Source organism: Botryllus schlosseri, chromosome 6 (assembly GCF_051294905.1).
Source record: "Botryllus schlosseri isolate E-star chromosome 6, Bs_hap1, whole genome shotgun sequence".
NCBI classification, from domain to species: Eukaryota; Metazoa; Chordata; class Ascidiacea; order Stolidobranchia; family Styelidae; genus Botryllus; species Botryllus schlosseri.
The window spans coordinates 1,385,087-1,409,547 of NC_137241.1; the positions used below are offsets into that span (position 1 = coordinate 1,385,087).

Genomic DNA, 24,461 nt, shown 5'->3' on the forward strand with positions numbered 1-24,461 from the left:
CAAACCGAGGTTAAGATAATGTGCTCATTTGCAAAAATATTTCCTGTTTGTGAGTTGATTGAGCACTTGTAATTCGAATATGCAATTGATGCATCTTGGCAAGCCGTGTGTAGAATATTTATGCAGCTTTTTTTTTTCAAAGTATTTGCGGCACACCTAAGGATCGGGGGCTATACCATAGTTCGGGAATCATGTACACTTTGTACAGTACACCTTACTACAAGCTCTGAGAAGCATTGATAACAGCGTCGTGCCACACTGCTGCTCGTGACTAATAGGCCGAAAATCACGGGCGTAGGCAAACGCAAGTTAGTTGCTTCAAGCCAGTCTGAATAACTTATTGTTGGACCAAAGCGTCTTCGACACAGCTTGGCGTTGGAACATAATTTAAATACCGACTCTTGGAGGCCCAAAACTTCAATATACTATTGAATAATATATTGGAATTGAAATAAACCAGTATATGCTCTGCCGACTCTTCAGGGTAAGCGCCAGCAACTAGTAGACAATTTAATTGAATTCTCCACCAGTTTCTGACGATTACGCTGACAAGTATCAGCCGAAAATTCGGGTTTATTTCGATATGAAGACATCATTTCACATTCCATGCTCCCCACTATTTCCAAGCCCGGATATATATATATATTCGAATACAAAATAGATGTGGTAGTTTAATCGAAGCGTCCATTTATAGACAAACACGATGGGTTATTTATAAAATGATTCAACACGCGACACAAAAGTACAACGTCCAAATGTGCGGCGTAAAAAGCGTAATATTCACGAATCGATATTGCTGATTGAAACGCAATCCTCTCTCGGTCGCGACCGTGCCGGAGATAAGCGAGCACCGATTGAAGAATCCGGGGAGGCCCGTAACCGGTTTTGTACATTCCCTCAGTCCTGTTCCTCTGGGGCGGTGTTCTGAAATTGTCCGTCTTCCCATCTCATGGCGAGAAGGCTTTTTCTCTTTGGCACGCGCATCGCTTTCACGACCTGCGCGGATACGGAAAGAGTTCAGAACTAGAAGTGGAATTATAGCTAGTTTTTGTCTAGATTAGATTAGAATTATAATTGTAATGTATAATCACAGTGCTCTTCCAAATTAAACTAGAATCTGAATTGTAGATATACAGTTTTCCAAGTTTGATTAGAGTTAGACCTACCGAGTTTGCAAAAACTAGAAATTGAATTCAATTCCGGGTTAAAAAGAAACAAAAATCAGGTTCACTTCATATCAACGTAAAGCTCATTCTCATGCACACGAGAATGTCTAATGTACACGTGCAGCAATCTTGACAACTTTCCCACAATACAGTACTCCTGTAGCATTTTCAGGAAATGCAAAAATTAGATTAGGTTTGAAACTGGAGCATGGAAACATTTCACAAAATACCTTACTGGCAGATTTATAGCTACGTTTTTTCCGAATTAGATTAGAATGACAATGACTGAATCCGCAAAAACTGGAAATTGAAATAAAAATTTTCTCGTAATATTTTACCATTTTCCGACTCCGGATTCCTATCTAATAAAATATCCCACGAACCTCTCTCTTATTAGATTACGGTATTTTTCCCTAATTCGCAATTCAATGAAATTACCAATTTATATTTCAATCTAATTTGGTAGAGCTCAACATTTTCTAGTTGCACAACGCCGATTCCTAGCTACTAAAAGACCACTACAAACCTCGCGCTTTTTCACTTCGTCACCCACATCGCCCACAGTCCCAGCGACATCATCATCGTATCTATCAAACAAGCTACCGACAGGCCTGCGTAGTATATCGTCCTCCTCCTGATCGCGGGTGTTGACAGGCGGCTGCACGGTCACGGACGGCGTTCTGATTTCGCGGGTTGAATGAGCCACAGGATGCGGGGTCAAGTCGGCGCCTTTGCTGACCAGCTCCAGTTGCTTTTTTCGCCACTCCGCCTCTCTGGCGGCCGCGTCTTCCATTTCGCGAGCCATGATCGTCTGCAGCTGGCTCTTGCTGGAGGACACGCCCACCAGACCGCCGTGTTTTTTCACGAACACGGGTCCGCCCTTTTTGGGACCTATAAGAGAACCGCGATTAGCATTGCGTTCATTCCCATCAATGCCATGCCTTTGAGATCTCGTACAATTGTTGTGATAAGCCAATTTGAAAAAAAAAAGATATTACAGAATCGGGACTTTAGAATCTCCACGGACATGGTAAATTTTCAAATGGTTTACTTATGTGTAGGGCTGGGCGTGGTGATTAAGTACTCTAATTAGAATCGATTGCTAATTCTAATGATAAGAGTTGTGTTGTGAGATTCGATTTTTAAAGTATTGAAATGATGCGCTCCTTGACCTTCAGAGTTAATTTATCAGCGAGAATTCTATAAATTCTTATCCACTGCGGAAAGTTGTAAACCTCAATAGGTCATGTCGCATTAAACGAAACCTGTAGTGCAAAATTACGCACGCGAGTGGAAATGACATATTTGAGAAGTCGTGTTCAACTCACAGCATTGTCACAAAGTGCTATGAAATTGGTACGGTTGAAAAAGCACCAAATATTCTTCAAATTGATGTAGAACTGCCATGATATTATTTTTCATATTATAAATGATATATATTTCAACTTTTCACTTCATACACACCCTGTTGTAATGTCAGTTACCACAATACTCCAATTGCCTTATACTTCTATACAACGCAAAAATAACTCATACCGTTTATTATCGGCTGAGCCGCTTGGGGGTGAATGCGCGTTTCTTCGACGGGGCCGGGTGCGTCCTTCTCCTGCGGCGCGACATCTTTTTCCGTTGTCATGGTTACGGCCGGTTCCAATGTTACGCTCGGCTCAGATTTGGTCTGATAACTGGGAGAAGATAGACCAGCAGTCGGCGCGTAATTGAGAACGGTCTCGGATTTGACATCGCAAATTTCCTTCACCGGTTGCAGGGCTTGTGGGCTTACAGCTGCTGTGATCTGTGGAACGCGATAACATATTATTCACTAAATTGCCAGTAATGTAATACTAATCTGGTTTGTGCAATGTTTCCGCTCTCTTTTTAATTTTAATCTAATTTCGAGTTTTATAAAAATGCTACAGGAGAACTGTATAGTACAAAACGAGCAATTCAATTCTTATGAATTATGATTTGATACGACCTGAATTTGATTTTTGCTGTATTTGTTTCCAATTCAGGTATGTAATTCAATTTATAAGTTTTTACAAATACGGGAATTATATTTAATTTTATTTGGAAACATTGTGTAGCTGTAACTATAATGTTAAAATTTTCTACTTGTTAATTCTGATTGGATAGTGGAAATCGGGTAAAGCACTACTTGAACAGAACGACGCTTTCACAGCCATTTCAATAAGTAAAAACGAGTCGAATACACAAATTCGTAAGAAAATATATACTAGGGGTGGATCGGGCTGTTTTCGTGTAACACCCAGCAGAGAAGTCGCAAAAACGTGGCACACGTATATACCCAGTATATACCTATGCCATACAGATGCATACGACTGGCGTGATAGAGTCATTTTCACCCATTGAGGAAGTTATGAGACCAAGATTTGGTATCCCAAAGTGCCGATGGTCTGACAGGCACCCTTGACTACGGTGGAAATCCGGTAAATACACCTGTTTCTTGTCCATTTATTTCCAGGGCACAGTGGTACAATCTGGATGAAATTAAAATAGAGGGAAGAACAGATTTCACGATCTAAAAGCGTCACATATATGACTGTGTCATAAATGTGCTATTTTTTCAATCAATTAGAAAATTAATTGACAGCAACAGAGAAGGATAAGCCGACAGGTGTGAGCACGAGATAGACATATTGATGCTTTTTTTTCATTTGCCCGAGTAAAACAGTTTCGTCGCGTTTCTTACATCATCGGTATGAACATTTACGAGACGTTTACAGCATAATATATTCCGAAAATAATTTGATATTGAACTTTTGTCGTTCCACAATAAATTAAGGCGCACCCGTACGCCAATAAAACTCGGAAGATTGTGACCTCGAAATGGCGGGTACTTGACATAGATAACGAGAAATGTCAATGACCGATTCGGTCGTTAATGCAACTACGCTTGATCTCAAAAGTTCCATGTTTCTATATTGCTCAAGTTCAAAGTCAAAGCTCATATATACAGCTGGTGAAATACTTCGTGCCTCATGGTGTGATGATCTATGTATTTAGGACTTTAGGATTTTGGATAGACTAGCACTCTAACTACGGAATCGAGTAGACAAAAGAGTACTTTTATTGGTTATGCGATGCTACGATTTTATGGTTATTAAATGTAGTATTTTAATTTAATTGTATATTCATATCGAAACGAACCCGAATATTTCCGGCTGACACACGTCACGGGTAATTGCCAGCAACTGATATGGATTATTTAATTGTATATTGAAGTTCAGTACCTCGATAAAGCTCACAAGTATTTGTAATTCTAATCTAATTTATATAAAGGGTCTATGCTCACATTTTAATTTTAATTGAAACATAATTTAAATGTTGAATAACTATGTAGTGCGTAACATCCACGTTTGGTGTACAGACATTTGCCGCCATACTGCTTAAGACAATGAAATGTGAATTTGATCTCTGTTGTATTTCATTTTAATTAGGAATTGAATTCAATTTATACGTTTTTACGAATTCAGTAATTCTAATTGTAATCTAATCTGGAATAAGCTGTAGCTCTAATTCTAATTCAACTTTAAAAAGACGGAAATTTTCCAGCTGTTGACGTCTGCTCGTGTGGAGATTTACCGCGATTAACCGCTGAATTGAGATCGTGCTGTGAAGTATGAGTGCATGCATCATACCAGGGTAGCGAGTTAGTAGCGATGTTTAACTCGTTAGAAAAGTCAGGAAAACGTATGCACACGATAGGACAGTTGTCAAACCTCGGGCCGCGGCACGCCTCTCTGTACTGGGCTGACAGGAGAAACCGGTCCTATCCGGGTCTTGCTCGGGTCCCAGCCTCTCGGCGTCACGGCGCTGGTGAGCGAGGAAATTCGCTTTTTACGAAACACGGCTTCCTCCTGTTGGTGGTAAAGCATTTGTCGTTGTCCTGGTTTCTTCGGGTGCGAGAAGACGACGCCTCCGACACGCCCACACGCTCCATAACGTCAGCAAATCATTTTCAATGATTTGGAACATTGTGACATCACAATGTTCTTTCAGCCGGACATTTGAGCATGCAACACTTTAGCGTGTGACTTTATGACTACAACACTAACCCTTTCCCAAAGGGGATCTATAAGTAGTCATCAAATGAATAATATATTGATAATAGGAGAGGATTGGAAAGAACATGGTACACCTTTGAATTCTGTACTAGTTACCGACCATTATCCCTGACGAGTGTCAGTCGAAAATATTTGGATTTATCTCGATGTGAATCATTTTTTCAATCCAGGCGGAAGTTATCTTCGTGGTAGTCGTCGTTGGTGCTCAAGTAGTAGTAGCAACGTCGCACATTTCTTCTCAAGTACATGTACCAGTTTCGAAGTAATGCATAAGTATTCTAGGTCCATTTTAGCCTAAATTTGAAGTACAAGTGGTCTGAAACATGACCGCTTGATTCGGTAGTGCAAATAGGCCGCAAAACCTATTTGGAACTGTGGAAAAGTTGAGGTACTTTCTTACTGAACACCTACGTCCCAAGCCCAAAGTGAATCCTTACTCCTGACCAAAGAGTGTCAAACCATGTATGCCAATAGCCCACAAAATTAGTGATCAACTGACGTTGGTACATTAACGTTGAACGAACGAAAAACATCAAGTTTCAACAATGAATTAATCTAACGAAAATGTACCAAAATTTATTGAGAAGGTTGTTGCTGTATTTTGCCCACAAGACTTTTTTTATTCTGGATGCAGTCGATGAGACTGAACAGCGTATGTCGGCTACAACATAAACTCTGTTGTGCTGTTCGGACTATATAATATTAACCAGGGAGAAAAATGCTGGCTTGCACAACCAAATCACGCTCTGGAGAAGCCAGTAGTTTCATGTTTAATGTGAATGTTTGTTAATGGTGACGTGACTTGGGCTCTTATAGGTTTAAGATAACTTCATTTCGGATATCATCGTATACCATGTAAGCTCTTCAGCTCACTCATAACAGTGCGATGGTCCGTTGGGTGTAAACCATAGCACTGCCTAGCCTAACCCTAAAACTAAAACCAACGCAACCCCAAAAAGTCATAAGCTATTGCGTCGCATGCTCATATGTCCACGGATCCTTTGAATCATTCCATTTCCGTCAACGATAATCCGCCTTACTGCGCCCGATAAACTATTCAACGACAGACACCAAGACATACCGTCCCAAGCCAAACAGGCAAGCACATGCAGCGAAACCAAAACCACCAAATCACCATTCCGTACTGCCAGCAAGCAACGCGATATCGCGTATTAAGATTCGGTCATACATAAGATAGAACGGATAATACTTGTTGAGCAAAGTCAAGTATCTACATCAGTGGTTCCCAACGTGGACGACATCGCACCCCGCTGGACGGTGTTAATAAACAAGGGGGCGAAAATACCAAAGTGACCACTGGAGGGCGATATGGGGCGAAAATGTTAGAACGTTCATGTATTTATTTAACACGGCAAAAAACGTGCCTGAAGACGGCTTATTCTGCATGTGACGCAAAAGTTGACTAAACGCTCAACGGAAAGTAGACACGAAAACTGGTTTTCCGGGCACCTACTCGGAATAATGATATTTTTTAGTCAATCCCCCAGTGATCAGAGTAAGGTAAATACATTTTACGTTTGCATGTCCACTTTTTCGAATCCGTAAATAGTGGGGGCGAAAATTTTTGTCGAGCTTGGTAAGGGGCGATGAGTCGAAAGGTTGGGAACCACTGGTCTAAATGATTCGATTCTGAGTGGATTCCTTGAATACAACCTATTATAATGTTATACCAGTAATAATGCCTTTTCAAAGATTCAAATATGTATCCTTTATGTGCGGCCACAGTGAAGATGATGTCAGTTCAACGCAGCCCAAAATAATTTAGCATTTATGAATTGTGACTATTTCGTATCGCTTTAAAGCCATTGTGAGGATCGATCACTACTTGACAGAACGTCTTTCCGTGAAACAAGTTTTTTTTCAATTCTGAACTACGGCTAGTCGGGTTTTCTAACGACGGATATACATTTGCAGAACAGTATAGCGGAAGATAACCCCGTACGGGTGTCGGTTCGACAAGCTTCGGGTAAATCAATATGGATATATTATTCAAAGGTACTGTGCGCGGAGCCCGGGTGATTATCGATTCGCCGATAGTTAGTCGATATCAAACGATAGATCGATAAAAATATCGGCGTCGGCAATGAGAAGTGAAAAATATGTCTGCAATTTTCGTGATTTGTATGAGAACTATCCTGTGCGACCGCTAGACTGGTAATATTGATCTATTTTCTGTAGCTTACAAGAGTCTAGACCCGCCCTTTCTACTTTACTTCATGTCAGCATAGCATAGCAATGGCGAAAAAGCTGTTCACATAAATGCGCCTAAGTTAAGTGCAATATCTTTTGAACATTAGTGAAATATATCGGGGTTATCCGTGAAGGTATGACAGTTATCTGTATCGCCTCAAAATCCTATATCGATCGGGCCCTAAACATTCTCTTTTATGTAAATAGAGTATTTAAACTCTATTTTTCGTTAGTGAAACAGTACTCTTGGCGTGAAGGCGTATGCTATCGATCGTAACTTTAACAAATAAACTCCACCCTCGAATCGAATCATTACAGCCGAATTCGGATACTCGAACAGTTGTGCTCACCCCGAACTCTCACGAGGTATTTATTATCCGACCAAATTCGACATTCTTTTCGCGGTAAAAACGCCGTAAAAAGAGCAGCAAGCACGCAACCATCGCGTTTAGGCTTACAGCAGCATACAACAGCCGACAAAACATTCGCACAGCACATGAACGCAACAAGCAAACTCCATTTTATATTTACCTCTCTCTCTTTCTCCGGAGACTTGGCGCTGTATGGATTTATAGTAGGTGATGTTACAAACTCCTGTTTTGTTGTCATTGCTAGATTTAGCGTGGCGGGAGCTTGACCCTCATCTATGCCCGAGTCAGTGGCGTCTGTGGTTTTGTCTGAATTTTCTGTGGCCGAGGACGCCGTGTTTCCGGATCCGGATCCGTAGCTTGAAAGCGATTCGGAATCTGCTTCCTTGGTTTGGTTTTCTGGTTGTGACGTAACGCGGACTGTTTCATGACTTTGATGCGCCGCCGGCGAGACTGGCGTCGTTTGCCTGAATCAGAGTAGGATAATTGGAAAACGTTGAGTTTTTACAAATTAGATTATAACTAAAATTTTACTTACACAGCTTTTACAAATTAGATTACAGTTATAATTACTTTTTTCGCAAAATTTGGAAATTGAATTAAATGCAAATTAGTAAGAACAACAAAAATCAAGTTCAGTTCGTATCAAATCAGAGTTCATCTAATAAGCAAGAGAATTGCCAATGTCCGTGCACCAAGCTTGGTTCGTTTCCCACTATACAGATCTCTTGTAGCATTTTCAGGAAAACCAAAAATTAGATTAGAATTAACATGAGACCATAGAAACGTTTCACAGATTAGATTAGAATTACAATGCCAACATTTCGCTGGAATCAGTCTAATTGCCAAACTAGAATTATATAGTTGTCCATGTCTGATACGGTGACGCCTCAAAATTAAACAAAATCGCATGAAAATTTTGAATGGTTATCAATTTGAAAGCCAAATCCACATGAAATCCGGCAAAAATCGTAAATCCCAGTCGTTTTTTTTCGATTCGATTCAATTTCCAACTCGCGATACTCACTCTGAACTTCCGTTGACTGTGACGTCACCGCGCGTAGTGTCTTGCATGGTGTTGCCCTTGAAGCTCGCTTCGGAAAACACGTCTTCGGACGATACGGTCGATATTTCTGGGTGGAGATTAGACATGAATCAAATTGAATAGTATATTAATATTGAAATAAACCCGAATAGTTTCGGCTGATACCCGTCAGGGGTAAACATGTATTGAACTCGGTTAACGTAACAGAGGAGTCATACGCATCGATGGGCGTGACAAACAAGATTATGAACTCAATAGCTACGATACAAGCAATCGAGGTTTACGTCCTTTCACAGTTGAAAATGCTATCAGAACTATAATTCTCGTTGATATATCAGTTCATGGTGTCTAGGATGGTATCATTTCAGTACTCGAACAAATCATCTATGGCTACTAGACTCGAATCATTAGACTTAATACTCGATTTATATTTGAGTACTCGAATCATTGAACTCAGCCCTAGTAGACATCACATTTACCGGAAGTCTTCTCCCATTGCTCCTGCTTCCATTTCTCCTCCCTCTCCGCGGCCTCCCTGATCTCCCTGTCGATCGGGTTCTCTTTCTTATGCGACAAAGAGCGAACGACCGGCTTGGGCTGTTTCGCGTTGACGGCGTGGGCGTTGCTGGGCGGGTGGACGGCGGGAGCTGGAGATTGCGAGGAGCGGAATGCGGGAGCGGCGTTGACGGTGAAGGTGGATTTGCGACCGGGTTTGAATTTGGGGATAACCGGATCCGGTTGCTTGGCTTTGTTGGTTGCGTCCATGTTTTTCCACCTGTTGGGGTAGAGAGGGGGTTGCGTTACATAATGTGAATCTAGAATTCATTACGTGTCAATTCCAGCATATATATTTGACCCAGACTTGGATAACTATACCTAATCCTAATTGTCCAATTAAACTGATTTGAACGAAATGCCGGTGATTGAACGCTAATCCAAATTGTGAAGTGGTTCTGTGCTTTCATAATCATTCTAATGTAATGTCTGGCTTTCCAGAAAATGCTACAGGAGAACTCTATAGTTCGACACGCGATAATCTCGGTGTACAGATATTTGCCATTCTCCTGCTTATGAGAAACTCTGATTTGATGAGAACGGGAGTTGTTTTTTGTTGTATATCTTTTCAACTCGGAATTGAATCCGATTCCCTAGTTTCTGCGTACTCGGAAATTCGAATCTAGCTTGGGAAAAACTGTGTAGCTAAAATTCGACTTGTAACCTATAATTGAGAAAAGCCGAAACCTTTCTAGCTGTCACATTCTTCTCGCAACACGGGTTAGCTTGGTTGAAGGGATACAGGAGGTCGAAGTAATCGGTGTTTCCACTCAAGACGTGGAAGTAACGCCGTATATTTCTACACCATTACAAGTAGAAGTACTTATTTCCAAGACACGGCAAAACTACTTCAAGTGAAAAGTAGATGATCATATGTTATTGAGTAGATTCAAGAAGTAAATAATTGGTCAAGTGGGTCACATACTTTCAGTAGTTATTCAGCGGCGGCCTTGTAAAAACGGACGGGTTCCAGTAGTTTTGTTTAGAGACGGTTCTAATAGAAATTCAAGCAATCTTAAAACATAACTACTTGACTGAGTACTGCAAGTAGGCAAATCCTACTTGAGTACTCCCTAAACGTAGAAGTAATCGTTACTGACCCCCTCTGCAATATGTCAAGCCAGCATATAGTAGGCCATAGGCGTACAAAACACGGCGTGTGGAAGTCTGAAGTAGCAATACATAAATATTGACAAAAATGCGTGAAATATCAGAGCATCACGAAGACAAGCTTTCGGTCGTTTTAACGCTTGCAGTGGTTTATTCGTTGATTGACGGTATGACATTATTCCGACCACGCGTTTCCAATATCCTGATGATATCTAACGGAAATTTGGGAATTCGATCCGTTTCATCGTGGGTGTGATTTCAGATTGGCAACCATCGACAGCTGTTCGCCAAGTTTGACGGGGTTGTTACTTTCTGATACGTATTTCGTTTTGAAAGGCTTCATACGTGTGTCGGTTTGATAAGTTCACATTGCGTGCGGTTAGATAAAGCTCAGCCGTAATGAGCTTTAAGAACAATGTACAACGTGATAGGTCGAAGCCCAAGATAAGGCTTTTTGCTCGAATGACAATTGTCAGAAAAGTATAGTTTGGTTTTAGCGTTGGCAAGGAATTATGTAGGATCTGTGAAGTTCCCCGATAATATCGAGTTGATATAAATACAAATATCGGTATCGGCCATGAGACGTACACAAATATCGGCGATTTACGACAACAAACATGGTAATAGGGAGTCAGGAAACTATAATCTGTGACTGTTAGACTGGGAATATTCATCTATAAATATAGATATTATAGAATATAGAATATTCCAAACTCCTGTGCGTTCACATCTACCAGCTGGAATCGAGTCAAATTCGATCTGCATAGTTTTTGTTAGCCAGCCTAACAATTTAATCAGTGTATCCCCAGAATTCGGAAAATTGATTTTTTTGAACATCCCTTGCGAACATAGATGTTTGTTTAATAAGTAGCGACTCTGGTGATTTACTTGTCAAGCGATATCCGTACCTGTTTCGAACTTTTGAAATATCCACAGATTCCCGCTCGATATGTTCCGAAGACGGTAGGATGAGATTGCTCGCCGGCGTAGTATCGGTCGCGGAATTTTCAGTGGGCTGTACGACTTCAGAGGTCGACCTTTTACGACCGCTGAAATTCAAACACGTCTCTCAATTTCAACCGGGCTTGTACAAACCACAGGAAAAGAAAGGAAAGGAAAGGAAAGGACGTAGTTTATTTTTGTCCTCGATGTTTTTTGCGGCATATACACCGACTCATGATATACATACACACGATCAGCGCATATGCATACCATGAGTGCATGATGTGCATATGCCGCTGGACAAGGAAGTGCAGATATAGCCGTTACGACTTTCTAAGTCATGCACCACCCCTCCATGCTATCCCAGTAATGCATGAGCGCCAAGCAGGGAAGCCATGGATACCAGTGTTACTAATCAGGTCTTTGGTCTGACCCGGCCGGGAATCGAACCCACGACCTACCGATCAAGAAGCCGGACGCTTAACCATTACGCTATCTTGATCGGATCTAGTTGGCCTCCGGTCAACTAACTTACGGTTTGAGTAGTTCTAGTTCTAGATGCTGATTTTAACAAGCGGCTAGTTCTAGTTCAAGTTGCGGGTTTTCAAATGTGAGTAAGTCGATGCACGCCAAACGATGACACATAGTTTCTAGTTGCTCAACGTTCATTAACTATTTTTTTAAATACACAACTACAACTTGAACTAGAACTACTTAGTTTGCAAAATCGGGAACTGGAATTTGAACAAGAACTACTCGCTGTTGAAAATCCGCAATTAGAGCTAGAACTAGAACCAGTCCCCTTGTAGATATTATAACTAGAACTGTTATAACGGTGTTCAGTTGTGAGATGTTCTTGCAGCCAATTGCTATCCCAAAGTTATTACTACTAGCAGAGATGGGTTTTGGGGGACGAAACCCGTCCTATTGATGTTTGTTCATGTGGATCCGATTCGATCCGATAAAATACGAATAAATGAGATGATTCGGAATCGGATCTGATTAGTTGAGTTTTAGTTTGTCAATTGCGGATTTTCAAAAGTCGTATGTTCTAGTTCTAGTTGCTAGGTTTGTTAAGTGAGTAGTTCAGGTTCTGGTTCTAGTCGAGCATTTTGAAAGCCAGTAGTTTGCACAAATCTTATTTCAACACTAATTATTCATGGACATTAGCACACGGAATACACATCATCTGTCACCAGGTCAAATGTCTTATACAATTGTAAGTCAATATTTATACGTAACAAGTTCCTGACCTATTGACTACCGTTGACACATAAATACCCGCCAAGTATACATACAAGGCAGGCAGTAACGATTCATGACCCAGTATAAATTTTATGCGGTAATCAAATTAGCTGCTAAAGCTTGTCCGCTATAAATTGACTTTATTATCCATCAGTAACGCTGGGGTCAGCGTAAAGGGCAGCCCTCGGTAAAGTGAGAAACCGTTGCTTCTACTAAAGTATGTACATTGAATTGCATCTGTAAAAACGCGACCCTAAAATTACTGAAAAATTGCTAGCACTTGAACTCTATGCTGCTACGTAATTACGAAATAGCCATACGATAACCGACATTGCTATGCCGTATCGATGTCGGCAATAGACAACCACAATGGTAATTACCGAAGAAAACGACACGTACGATTACTATTCTCCGGAAAATCTAATCAGACGATTTCATATTGATAACGTGGGTCACGAACGGTGGCACACCTTTTATGTTACATAGAACTTTGTTCGATAATCACCGAATCCAAATGATTAATTGCACGCGAAATTTTCATGGAGGAAATGGTTCGATATAGTCATTAGTAGGGCGGTTATTTTTTACCAAAAACGCGAAAACTTGATCTAAAAATTGAGGACTCTTGGCGTTTTATGACGACTAAAAAAAACTTTTTGTGACAATATGTTGACGTATGAAGAACTCATAGTCAAGTTACGCATTATTATACAAAATTTAATGTCTTAGGAGAGATGCAAGTCAAGAAATAATCGCTATGATCAGGAAATATATGATATGGCAATGGCAGAATACAAAAGGCGCATCCTCTACGCATGACGTAATATTTAGTATTCACGGATTTGAGTGTAATATTTAAACACTCGACGATTGAAGAACCCATTCACGGAAGGTAAGCTGCTGTTCTACGTAATTCAGAGCTTGCTAGCTATACGCGATGATTTCACGAATTCAAACTTAAACGCGCACGGCTAACCTGTTGCCACCTATAGCGACGCAGTCGGCGTTTTAAAAACCACAATCCGTGCGTTGCAACTCTTGGAAAGAGGCACCCGAAAAGCTTTCGAGTGAATAATGTATATCTACGATGCGGTGTAGTTACTGTAGCGTTCGCATGTGCAACCAACAAAGCTAACTACAAGCCAAGTGGCAGCATACATATAAAACAAATATCGCATACTGCGACGATTTCAAACATATCGCACGATGTAAATTAGATTTAACGAAACTTTCTGGTACAATATCTTGCTTTCACAGCCATTATAACAGCTGAAACCAGTCAATTACACCAATTCTGGAGGAAATATATCCCCGCGGGCTCTACCTAAGTGCAGCCCCCTCAAGAACTATGTCGCGGTCATAAATCCAACGTTGCTACGCGCGTGCATCATTTGAATTAAAATGTTGTACTCGATTTATACCGCGGTGTGTTTTAGGTAGGTTCTGATTTCGTGTGAAATTGGTGTATATTCACACCCTTATATCGAGGGTGGTACACGGGTGGAAATAGACACGCATTTCGCCGAGACTGTAGGGATAATTCGAACCATTATCACCCTTGAGAATGGGTGTGGTAACAAAAATTCGTACCAGAAAGTGCCCACGGTCGGATTTGCACCCTACGCTATGGTAAACATTGGTAAATGGTAGCCCGTAACATAATACCAACTATAGTTACGCAGGCTCATGTCTTAGGCTGGTAAATACATCAATTTTACAACCACATATTTACAACTTACCTGTTTTGCTTTCCTACAGACAGCCGCTGTTTCTCCAGTCTCTCTTTCTGCTGCTTCTCGTTCAGCCTGCTCTCCCAAACGCTAATCGCGTCCCTGCTGTGGACCACAGACTCGACGACAATGTTTTCGCGAGGCAGCTGAGCATGAAAAAATCCATAACGGAGATCAGCCACGAAGTCAAGCGGGCAACGCGATACTACAGTGCGCCGTATAAGTTACCGTGGGCCGATCGGATAAAACTATAATTCGGTGAGATTACAATGGGCTCGCGAAGACATTCGAGAAGGAAGCTGCGATACCCGAATGAACCGTAAACAGTCGATACATTTCGAAACCAGGGCCTTTATAACATATGTCGCTATTCTGGGGCATATCAAGAGATGATGATAGCAATTAGGGTTGCATTTAAAACAAAAATCAATTTTTTCAAAGCCATGACGTCACTATATTCAATTGTGACGTCATATTGGATTGCCATTGACAATTGAAAATATAGGGTAAAAATAGCTTCTTTGACGAAATATATGTACTATTACTATTTTTGGGATTCCAACCATCCCATATCGACATACGTCGGCTAAATCGGGTGGTTATTGTCCGTGGGCTCATACAACATGCTTTCTGTAAAGTATTTACACAATTGTGTCATAATTTTACAACTTGAAAAAAACACAATTTTGTTTTTTTAAAGGCCTTTTTTAAAACACTGTTTAAAACATGTTTTAAACAAACTGTTTTAAAACACCGTTTGTTTTAAATGCTACTCTAATAGCAATGCGGAAACCATACCTGTAAACCAACCATACTTGTAAACTCTACAATTCTTGTTGTCTAGCTATACTAATTTAAGCGAAATGCCGGTAATCCAATTCGAATCTAATTTGTGATGTTTCTTTGCTGTCCTTTCAATTCTAATCTAATTTACGGCTCCGTGAAAATGCTACAGGAGAACTGTATAGTGCAAAACGAGCCAAGCTTGGTGTTCAGACGTCTGCCATTCTCGTGCTTATGTGATTGAACTCTGGTTTGATATGATCTGAACTAGAATTTTTTTTTGCGTTTCCATAATTTAATTTAATTTCGTGTTTTCGGTTATTCAGCCATGATAATATTAATCTAATTTGCAAAAGATTAAAATTCTCGAGTCAAACTCTGCACACAACCATCACATGTGTAAGATATTTCGATGCCAGAGGTGCTTACATTAGACGGCATTTCTACTGAAGTACAGGCAGAAGTAATGCCATTAATTTATTCTCAATTACAAGCACAAATTGCCATTTCAAAAACGTGACAAAACTACTTCAATTCAACTACTTCAAGTAGAAAATGAAAGGTACGAAACGTTGTTAAATAAGCAGCGTAAAAAAGTAGAATCGATCAGAGTGGGTGCATACTTTAAGCGTTTAATCATAGATTACTAACCTACGGATATACTTTCAGAAAACACGCACATTATAGTACAAATGCGCCATGTAAATTACTAATTGAATTGTACCGGCACGGTTGTTGCAAGATGTCAATCAATGAATTGTGCACGACCACAAAATGGGTCGTTTCACGCTAATCCTAGTGATGGATGCATCAAATATGCATGAAATATATCATAAGTATTAACTGAGACTGTGATTGCGTCTTTTTTTCTGACAAAATATTATTTACCCAAGCCGAAAAAGTAAAGGGTTCAAGGTTGCTTCAAATAGAATTAGTACACCTTTGAATATTATATTCATATTGAAATAAACCGGATTATCTTTGGCTGGCACTAGCCAGGGGTAAATCGTCAGCAACTATGAGACTTCAAAAGAACTTTGCATATCAACCGCCTAATACAAGGTTCTGCTGAGTTCCTCTACTTAGTCTACTAGTTGCTGACGATTACCTCTGACGAGTGTCAGCAGAAAATATCCAATATGAATTTGTTATGGCACTGCTTTCCAGAGTGTGCTGTACACATCGCGGAGTTATCTCGCAAAACAGATTCACTTTTTGTCCACAGCGGTGTACAGATTACGTCAGTGTTCTCTAGAAATGCGTCGTTCATTTCGCAACACTGGTAATATATCAACTGTAGACGACACCACAAAATCTGAGATAACGATAAATTAGAAGATTGTTTACCTCGTTCGCTACTGGGGGTGATTCAGAGCCTTCATACGTGACTTGCGTTGTTTGTTCAGTCCCTCCGTCTACGGTAGGGTTAAGTATTCGACTTTTTCGGCGTTCTTCGTACCTGTGCAATAAATATATATTTTTGTGCGACCCCGACCTGCTTTATAGGATAGTGCTGCACTCTTACCGAAAACAGGCGTATTTCCACCCGTGTACCACCCCTGATGTACGGGTTTGAATAAACACCCATGGTAAACGAAATCAGAACCTGTCTCAGTCTTATACCGCGGGATAAATCGACAATCGTATATAACGTTTTAATCCAAATTATGCGTGCAACTATAGGAACGTAGGATTTATGAACGCGATATAATTCTGAGTTAAATTCTGTTTTCGCCCGTTTGGTGTGAATATACACTTTTTGCGCTCCAAGAGTGCGGAAACAACGATTCCAGTGCTCGAAGCCGATTCTGGTATCAGACCTAATGATTTGCGTCAAGTAGCGAGAACTGCTGTTTTGTAATAACAAAATACACGACCTTTACACTGAGTGCTATTTTATCAGCAAAAAGTGTGGTTTTTATTCTATTTCCCACATTGAGAACCCCAAGACTCGGCTTCTTCGTAACTCTGCGTTCAATCATGTTGCACAACTCTTGTTCCTGGCGATGACATATTCTTGCGCTTTGATATCGCTCAAAAGCGGTATGAACTAACCATATGCTTAAGAAATACAAAATTATTTTCGAGGCCGATGTTGATGTGTTCTTTGTGGCAGCCAAAATGATAGATTAATGAGCTTGGGAGACTTCTTGAAGGTACACAACTACAACATACAATTGAGTACTATATTTTTGTATTGAGATAGAGCAGAATATTTTCGGCTGACACCCGTCATTAACTAGCAGAGAATTGAAAACTATTGTTTGAATTCTCGTCTAGGTGCCGACGATTTTCCCTGATAAGTGTCAATCGAAAATATTCAGGTTTATTATGGTGCTAGCATTCAGTTGTTGAATTTACATGCCATTATTACAGCATTTACGTTATGCTCGATGATACACGAATACCTGACTCGACATCGAATCACACAAACTCGATATTGACCAGCGCTAGTAACGGACATACTAAAACACAATATACCGTATGTATCATGCTCTTATAACTCATCATTCGCATGTTCTAGTGCTGCATAAGGGTAAAGCATGCAAGATGAGACTATGGCACGACGGCTAGAAAAATTGTTGTGTGAATAATCTGCTATTCACTAAATGTGGCGACTATATACTACAGGACCTTTAAGGTTAATGTCAACACCAAGTCTATCGCATAATTGCATAATCAACATCGCCCATTTATATAGGAATAAGAATAGGACATCATATATTTCGTCCTTCTTTTTGATGCGCGTATAAATCGACTCATTAAACACATGATCTGTGCATACTGCATCTGCATACCATAAGTACATGCTGCGCAGATGCTGCTGGACAAGCAAGGTGCATAGACTTGTAAGGCAATATTATTGACGGACCTCAATCCATGGTTCATACATCAATTATGAGAACGAGAAATGAGCATGGGCATGAGCAGTAGGACTGTCTACGACTACCCTAAACATTTGCGAATAAGTCTCAGCATGTCAAAGGCTTCGAGCATGTGTTATGAGCGAGTTGGAATTTATAAGTTACAATTAAATTTTGCTACCGGTCTGGTGAAGGTTTTATGGACGGGGGTTATTTCATATAGCGGGTGTACGGAAATAACGACATACTTTTTCAGACTCTCCTTGTGTTTCTCGTCGAGGTCTTCGACGAAGTCTTTTTCTTTGGGCGGTTCCCATTTCGGAACAAGGTTGGGGTTGTGTCGTCTTGTCATCGCTTTTATCAGTCTCCTTCTTTCCCTGCAAGAGCGCATATATTCAAAATTTCGTCACGGCTATTAAAATCAACTAGAAGTCAAGAACGATCTTATTCAGAGCTGATTTGGAAAACTAGATGATAAAAGTAGTTTAATCAAACTAATTAGAACGAAATATCGGTAACCTAATTCTGATCCAATTTGTGAAATTTTTCTATGCTTTCATTTTTGTTGTAATCTGAGTTCTGGTTTTCCTGAAAATGCTACAGGAGAACTGTATCGGGCGAAACGAGACAAGCTTGCTGCACAGACACATTTTCCTGCTCATGAGAACGAATCGATCTGATTTGTATTTATTTCGAATTCGGTACTTAATTCAATTACAAAAGTTTCTGCAAATTCAGTGATTCTAATCTAATTAGGCAAAAACTGAGCTCAATTTCTAATTCTAATGTCATTTGGAAAATCTGAAAATATTTTAGTCCAAATCTGATCGAGAGGAGTATATGAACTTCACAGTCGGATGGCCTCGAGTGCCAATAATATCGCAGTAAAAACTAATTAACTTTTTATTTGGTGAAGAATTCAACACATTGCAAGCAAAAGCGCGAAATACATTTGCATCTTTAACATAATTGCTGTTGCAGTCCGTAAAGAAGTTGATTCATAGTTTGTGGTTAAGCTGGTATTAATTATCTGTTGACATCTGCTATCGATTCATCTTGGTTACGCAAATTTGGTATAAAAACAAACTTTCGCAAATTCGTGGGAGCAGTACTGTGAAATGTTGTGGCAAAATTCAAAGCATATATTCCCATAGATCAAACCAGCGCGATCGTTAGTTGCGACGTTGACAGCGTTTAAAAAGAGTGGAGTACGTTTTTCAAATAGTTTTAATGGACACTCTATACGCCTTTGAAGTGGTGTCAACTCTCGTCGAATTAGGCTCCGAGATCCATAACTGTAAGGTGACTAACCGTCGAAATTTGTAGGATAAAATCTTCACTATGATATTTCCAAAAATCCAGAGTTTCAATAACAATCTTGAATGCGTCCAACTTGAAATGCGCGTTATGTAGATATTATATACCTGTCCTCGGCCTATCCTAGCCCTCAGGGAAGCTTATGTTAAACTAACTGTAGCTGTATCTTGAGTAATAGCCGGAATATCTTTGTAGTCAGTTCTTATATATGCAATCTACAGTCATAATAGTTCTTTCTCAAAGATATATTTTGACTGTTAACTGTTGCCTGCTGTGAAAGATTGCACCACGATGTAGAATTGTAAGAACAGTTACCCAGCGTAGAGGGGTGTATCAATTTCGATCATAGGGGTATGCCCCGTTCGTCGATAAACAACTCTAAAAGTATCGAGGGTATCGACCGTAACGGGTAAATAATGATTACAAAGAAATGATTCGCCAACATCTACCGAAAACAAAGCAAGATACGAACGTAACAAGGAAACTTTAGTCTGGAAAATATTTTATGATAACTAAGACTGAAAAGGGTCGTAATATGGCATGTTTAACTGAGTATTTCACCAGATCTTTCTATTATTAGTCATTACGACGAGACCATACGTTATTTCGTGGGTTTCGTTTGGGTACTTGGGTAGCATCAAGCTCAGACTTGTACAAACAACTGGTTTTTCAAAATGCGCAACTGGAACTAGAACTAGAAGTAGTCACTTTTCAGAAAACGTGTAACCAGAACTAGAACTAACGAACTTTAAAAATCCGCAACGAACCGACTAAAACACAACTAAAAACTGATAATAATACGACTTACTGAATTGCAAATGAGAGGAGTCTATGGAGATCGAAACTAAAATTTATGGGTCCACCTTGAAAATAGTGTAAGAACCCTGTCCTATACTGAATGAATTATCAGGACATACATACGTCCGCCACCACGATTTGTTTAAAAACTTACATTTCTGCGCTCGTGTCGACTTTTCCTGAAGGTTTCATCCAGATTTTATTTTCCGACGTGGGTTGCCCGAACCACTTCGTGGCTTCTGTGTTCCGTGGGCTGAACGCCGGGTTGTATCCGATTCTTTCCGTTCTACCACAAATAAGAAGAGCATGTCACGCTAAGGATCACGACGTTTGAATTGAAGTAACAGCGAGCACAGAGTTATATCCATAGGGGGTCCAAGTATTCAGCGTTCGTAGTCAAGTAAAACATGAACTGACGTTGCAGTTATCTACTCAATTATGCAAGTAGAAGTGGTGATGTCCGAGACATGCCTTAACTTCTTCAAGTGGGAGTCGACATTAGGATTTGCAATGTGCCGAAGAAAATAGTTTCAAAAAGCATGCTTGCAGACTTTTAGCAGTTAATCTGAGGTGCCCACTTTAGGAATTGGAGCATGCATCTTTGCGCAAAATCAGTAACACCTGAAATTGTTGCAATTCTTTAAAATATACTCGGGGCTATATTGGGCAGAGTTCCTATCACAACTGTACTCATAAACATGATAAGAACATTTACAAAGACTACTTTCCAGTTCACAAAATCCAGAACATAAAATAACTACTTTTTCTTAAACAATTAAATCCAGAGCCCAACAAACTGTTTAGTCGAATTAGAAGCAGTCTAAAAACCATGGCTACTTGAGTAAGTAGTGCAGTTTGTGCAGGTAAACTATACCTAATTGATTGCTAAGAAAAAGTAGAAGTACTTCGTTACTACCCCCCCCCCCCTTCTTGTACTTTTACACCAATGAAGTCGTCATGCTAAAGCCTAAAGTGCATGCGGCCTTGATTCAATGATTTCAAAACTCGGGGCGCATAAATTTGAATGGTATGTCAACGTGGTTCACATAAGACAAACTCAACCCTGCATGACAAATATTAATAACAGAACGATCAATATTTGAAATCTAGTACTATCACAAATATTACAAGAATGATTTCACGCTAATCCTCAGTGCATTCGTTTCTGCCCTAATGGGACTTTCATTAGAGCTGCCCGAGTCGCATCGGCGGTGGAATTAAAAGTATGCGGGCGTGGAAAGGCACACTACACCAGGATCGGTTATATAGACAAGATGGAAATCTGATCTAAATTGAAGCTTTTAGCATAACAATATTCATTACCGTAGTTCTAAATTGACCGATTTTCAAATCGATATCGTTCCGGTCTTTAGTCCGTACCGAATTCATTTAGCAGTAAGATTGATGCAGCGTATCGTAACGGGGATAGTAGGCAAACATAGCTTCATGATTATTGCAGTACCGACCCTTATCAATGATAACTGTAAGCAATACGTCACCTGCGTTTGACAACTATAAAATATTTAAGTATTCCAAATTAGATTTGATTATAATTACTTCATTCGTAAAAACTTTGAAATTGTATTGAATTCCGAATTATAAAGAATTACATAAAACAAAGATCAGTTCATATCGAATCCGAGTTCATTGTCATAAGCACGAGAATGACAAGTGTCTGTACATCAAGCTTGGCTCGTTTCCCACGTTACGGTTATCCTGTAGCGTTTTCAGGAAAACAGAAATTAGATTAGGATTAAAATGAGAGCATAGTAACATTTCATCAGTTACAATTGAGCAGATTATCGACATTTCGCTCTAATAAATAAAACTAGGCAACTTCAGTTATCTGGTTTTCTAAGTCTGCTAGTGCTAAGCACCTCAGTTAAAAGCGGTATTTATTTACCTGGTATGCGATACAGTCACTTCATGTCCGTTAGCCATATTCGGCGCAGCCTCCGAATTTTCTGTCTGCGTCTCGTTAGCTTTCGTGCTTTCCTCAAACACAACTTCCCCTGCATTCCCAGATACTCCCGTATCCGAAATCTTATCAGCGCTGATATCCGATAACGCAGCGCTATGCTGCAACGCGGAATCCGCAACCTCCCCGAGGCTGTCGTCTATCGCTGCAGATAAGCTAGCCTCGACATGTTTGTCTTGAGCTGCAGTGCATTCGATATCATCTTGCATCGCCAATAAGTTCGAACTGTCATTTTCAGCGCCCTCATTACTCGCGCAAGACGGCGATGATGATTCGATGGCTGTTACTTTTGTTATCCCCGCGCCGGGGGTGATAATATCCAAGCTGCTGTGCGAAACGTACGTTTCTTGCGCGTCTGTGATGCTCGAAACGCTGTGTGTAGACGGCTCGCTGCGTCCGGTCGCGTATATCTCGTAAGCTGCTTTCATGGCGTTCGAGACAGTGTCTTCCGCGACAGCCTTTGTTACGTCACTAACGTCGTCGCTAACGCTTGATCGACTGCTGCCAGAATCGGCTTTGTCGGAGTGAAATGATTCGGTATTGATTTGGGCTTCATTATGCGTTACGATTTGATAGGAACTGTCCCATGCAGACATGTCTGGATTATCGCTTGGAGATGGGTGATCTACTTCCGGTAAGTCAGTGTCTTGAATAGTAATTTGCTCACCTACGGTATACTTCACGTCCACGAATATGGGCTTGTTTTGGTCATCGCAGGCTTGCTGGATTTCCTGTTTTGGTAGTTCGTCTGTTGGTAAATCCACTACTCCGTGACATGGGGAAGCTCCAAAGTCAACGTCGCACCCAGAGTATTCTTCGTCTGTGCTTTGTATTCTTTCTGTGCTGCTGCGTTCTGTGGTATCGTTGTCGGAATCTGATTTGTCGTCTTGACACGGTACTTCCGATTTTATTGCCTCTTCATCAGTCGTGGGGATGGGGATGGTATCGGTATTCATATCTTTTGAGTCTACTCTGGTATCAGCATTCGCATCGTCGAAGTTTAGTAACTGGCCTTGAGCATCTACGGAAGCTTCATTATCTTGTGTCGACATATCTTCCACGGCACTGTCGATACCGACTGGATCTACACTTGAGCCTTGAGCTACTTCCCCTGATTCTTCCGATTTTGTAGGCTTATCTTCGACAGGTAAATCCACATGCGGTGCTTGTTCTACTTTACCGATATCATCAGATAACTTTACGTTTTCATTCGATACACTGTCCTTTTGTTCCGGCGAATCGGTCGGTGTTGCGTGATTAGACAAAGCATCGCCGGCTTCTGAAGTACAATCATCGTTAAACGCTGTATCAGACACGTGACGTATCATTTCACGCGGCGGAGATATGAATTTCGGGCTGGTCCGCACATAACATGTAACATATAAAACCGCAGTGGAATACGCATCCGAAGATGTTGCACTAATTTGTTTTTGGACTCGTGCGAAACTTTTGCAGCATTGAATTCCCAATTACTATTCACTCATACCTTGCGTACGATATGTTCTAGTGAGGCCACTGCTGTGGTGTGTGGTATCTACTTCGAAAACGCTACTTGTACTTGTCATGGAGTAGAAAGTTACGACATCCTACTTCTACTTCAGTACCAGCGATGACTTTATTCACCTATGAACGAACATTAGATGCACACTGCACATTGCACTGGTCCAGAAATCTAAATATATCCTGCAAACTCCAAGTTGTCCAAAATTCGTGCAATCCTCCTGAAATCTATAAATAACTTACAGATTCCAAGTTGCCCAAAATCCGCAGGTGTAAAGCTTACACTATAAACCTCAACTGCAGGGATAACGTTACGACACGTGATTCAGTCGACACAATAGGCTCAGGGTGCACCAGCGAAGTATGCAACCATGACTTGACGTAAGTCACGTAGCATTTTGAGAGTAGATTTCGAGAAAATCGACAAGTTACTATTCTAGGAAAACCATTGTACTGATGTTGCAGGGGTGCGTATCGACAAATTTACGGGCATATCAGGTTTTAAATCGCGTTACCTCAAGCCTACATTTCGTAAACGTAGGACGACGGAATCTAAGGTAGCAGGTAGCTGTCGTTTAATTCATAAATTGTGATAAACTTCCCTCGCATGTAGGCGTCCTCTCAAACATGTTGACCCAGCACTCTACACATCGCGACATACCGGGCGAGATAGCGCAGTGGTGTAATCCGCGGCTACGACACCAATGGGTGCGGGTTCGAGTCCGACCGAGGTCGACTTCTGACTCCCGATACCTAAGTGT

At 40.6% G+C, this 24,461-nt stretch overlaps 1 protein-coding gene across 4 annotated transcripts in view; it reads right to left on the bottom strand.

Annotated features, from left to right (window-relative positions):
• Nucleotides 1-653: 653 nt before the first annotated feature.
• LOC145440579 (uncharacterized) overlaps nucleotides 654-24,461 on the bottom strand; it is a 41,510-nt gene continuing 17,702 nt past the window's right edge. For 2 of the 4 annotated variants that reach the window (XM_080318223.1, XM_080318226.1), the window contains 13 exons: nucleotides 22,126-23,479; nucleotides 20,377-20,508; nucleotides 18,356-18,484; nucleotides 16,591-16,702; nucleotides 14,470-14,606; nucleotides 11,452-11,592; nucleotides 9,358-9,653; nucleotides 8,861-8,966; nucleotides 7,997-8,300; nucleotides 4,910-5,047; nucleotides 2,703-2,961; nucleotides 1,693-2,057; nucleotides 654-996 (listed from right to left, as the gene is read on the bottom strand). In XM_080318223.1, coding sequence (XP_080174349.1) covers nucleotides 898-996; nucleotides 1,693-2,057; nucleotides 2,703-2,961; nucleotides 4,910-5,047; nucleotides 7,997-8,300; nucleotides 8,861-8,966; nucleotides 9,358-9,653; nucleotides 11,452-11,592; nucleotides 14,470-14,606; nucleotides 16,591-16,702; nucleotides 18,356-18,484; nucleotides 20,377-20,508; nucleotides 22,126-23,479 — 3,572 coding nt within the window. In that variant the 3' untranslated portion in view covers nucleotides 654-897. The remainder of the gene's footprint in view (nucleotides 997-1,692; nucleotides 2,058-2,702; nucleotides 2,962-4,909; nucleotides 5,048-7,996; nucleotides 8,301-8,860; nucleotides 8,967-9,357; nucleotides 9,654-11,451; nucleotides 11,593-14,469; nucleotides 14,607-16,590; nucleotides 16,703-18,355; nucleotides 18,485-20,376; nucleotides 20,509-22,125; nucleotides 23,480-24,461) is intronic. The other 2 variants (XM_080318224.1, XM_080318225.1) reach the window with 2 other exon arrangements.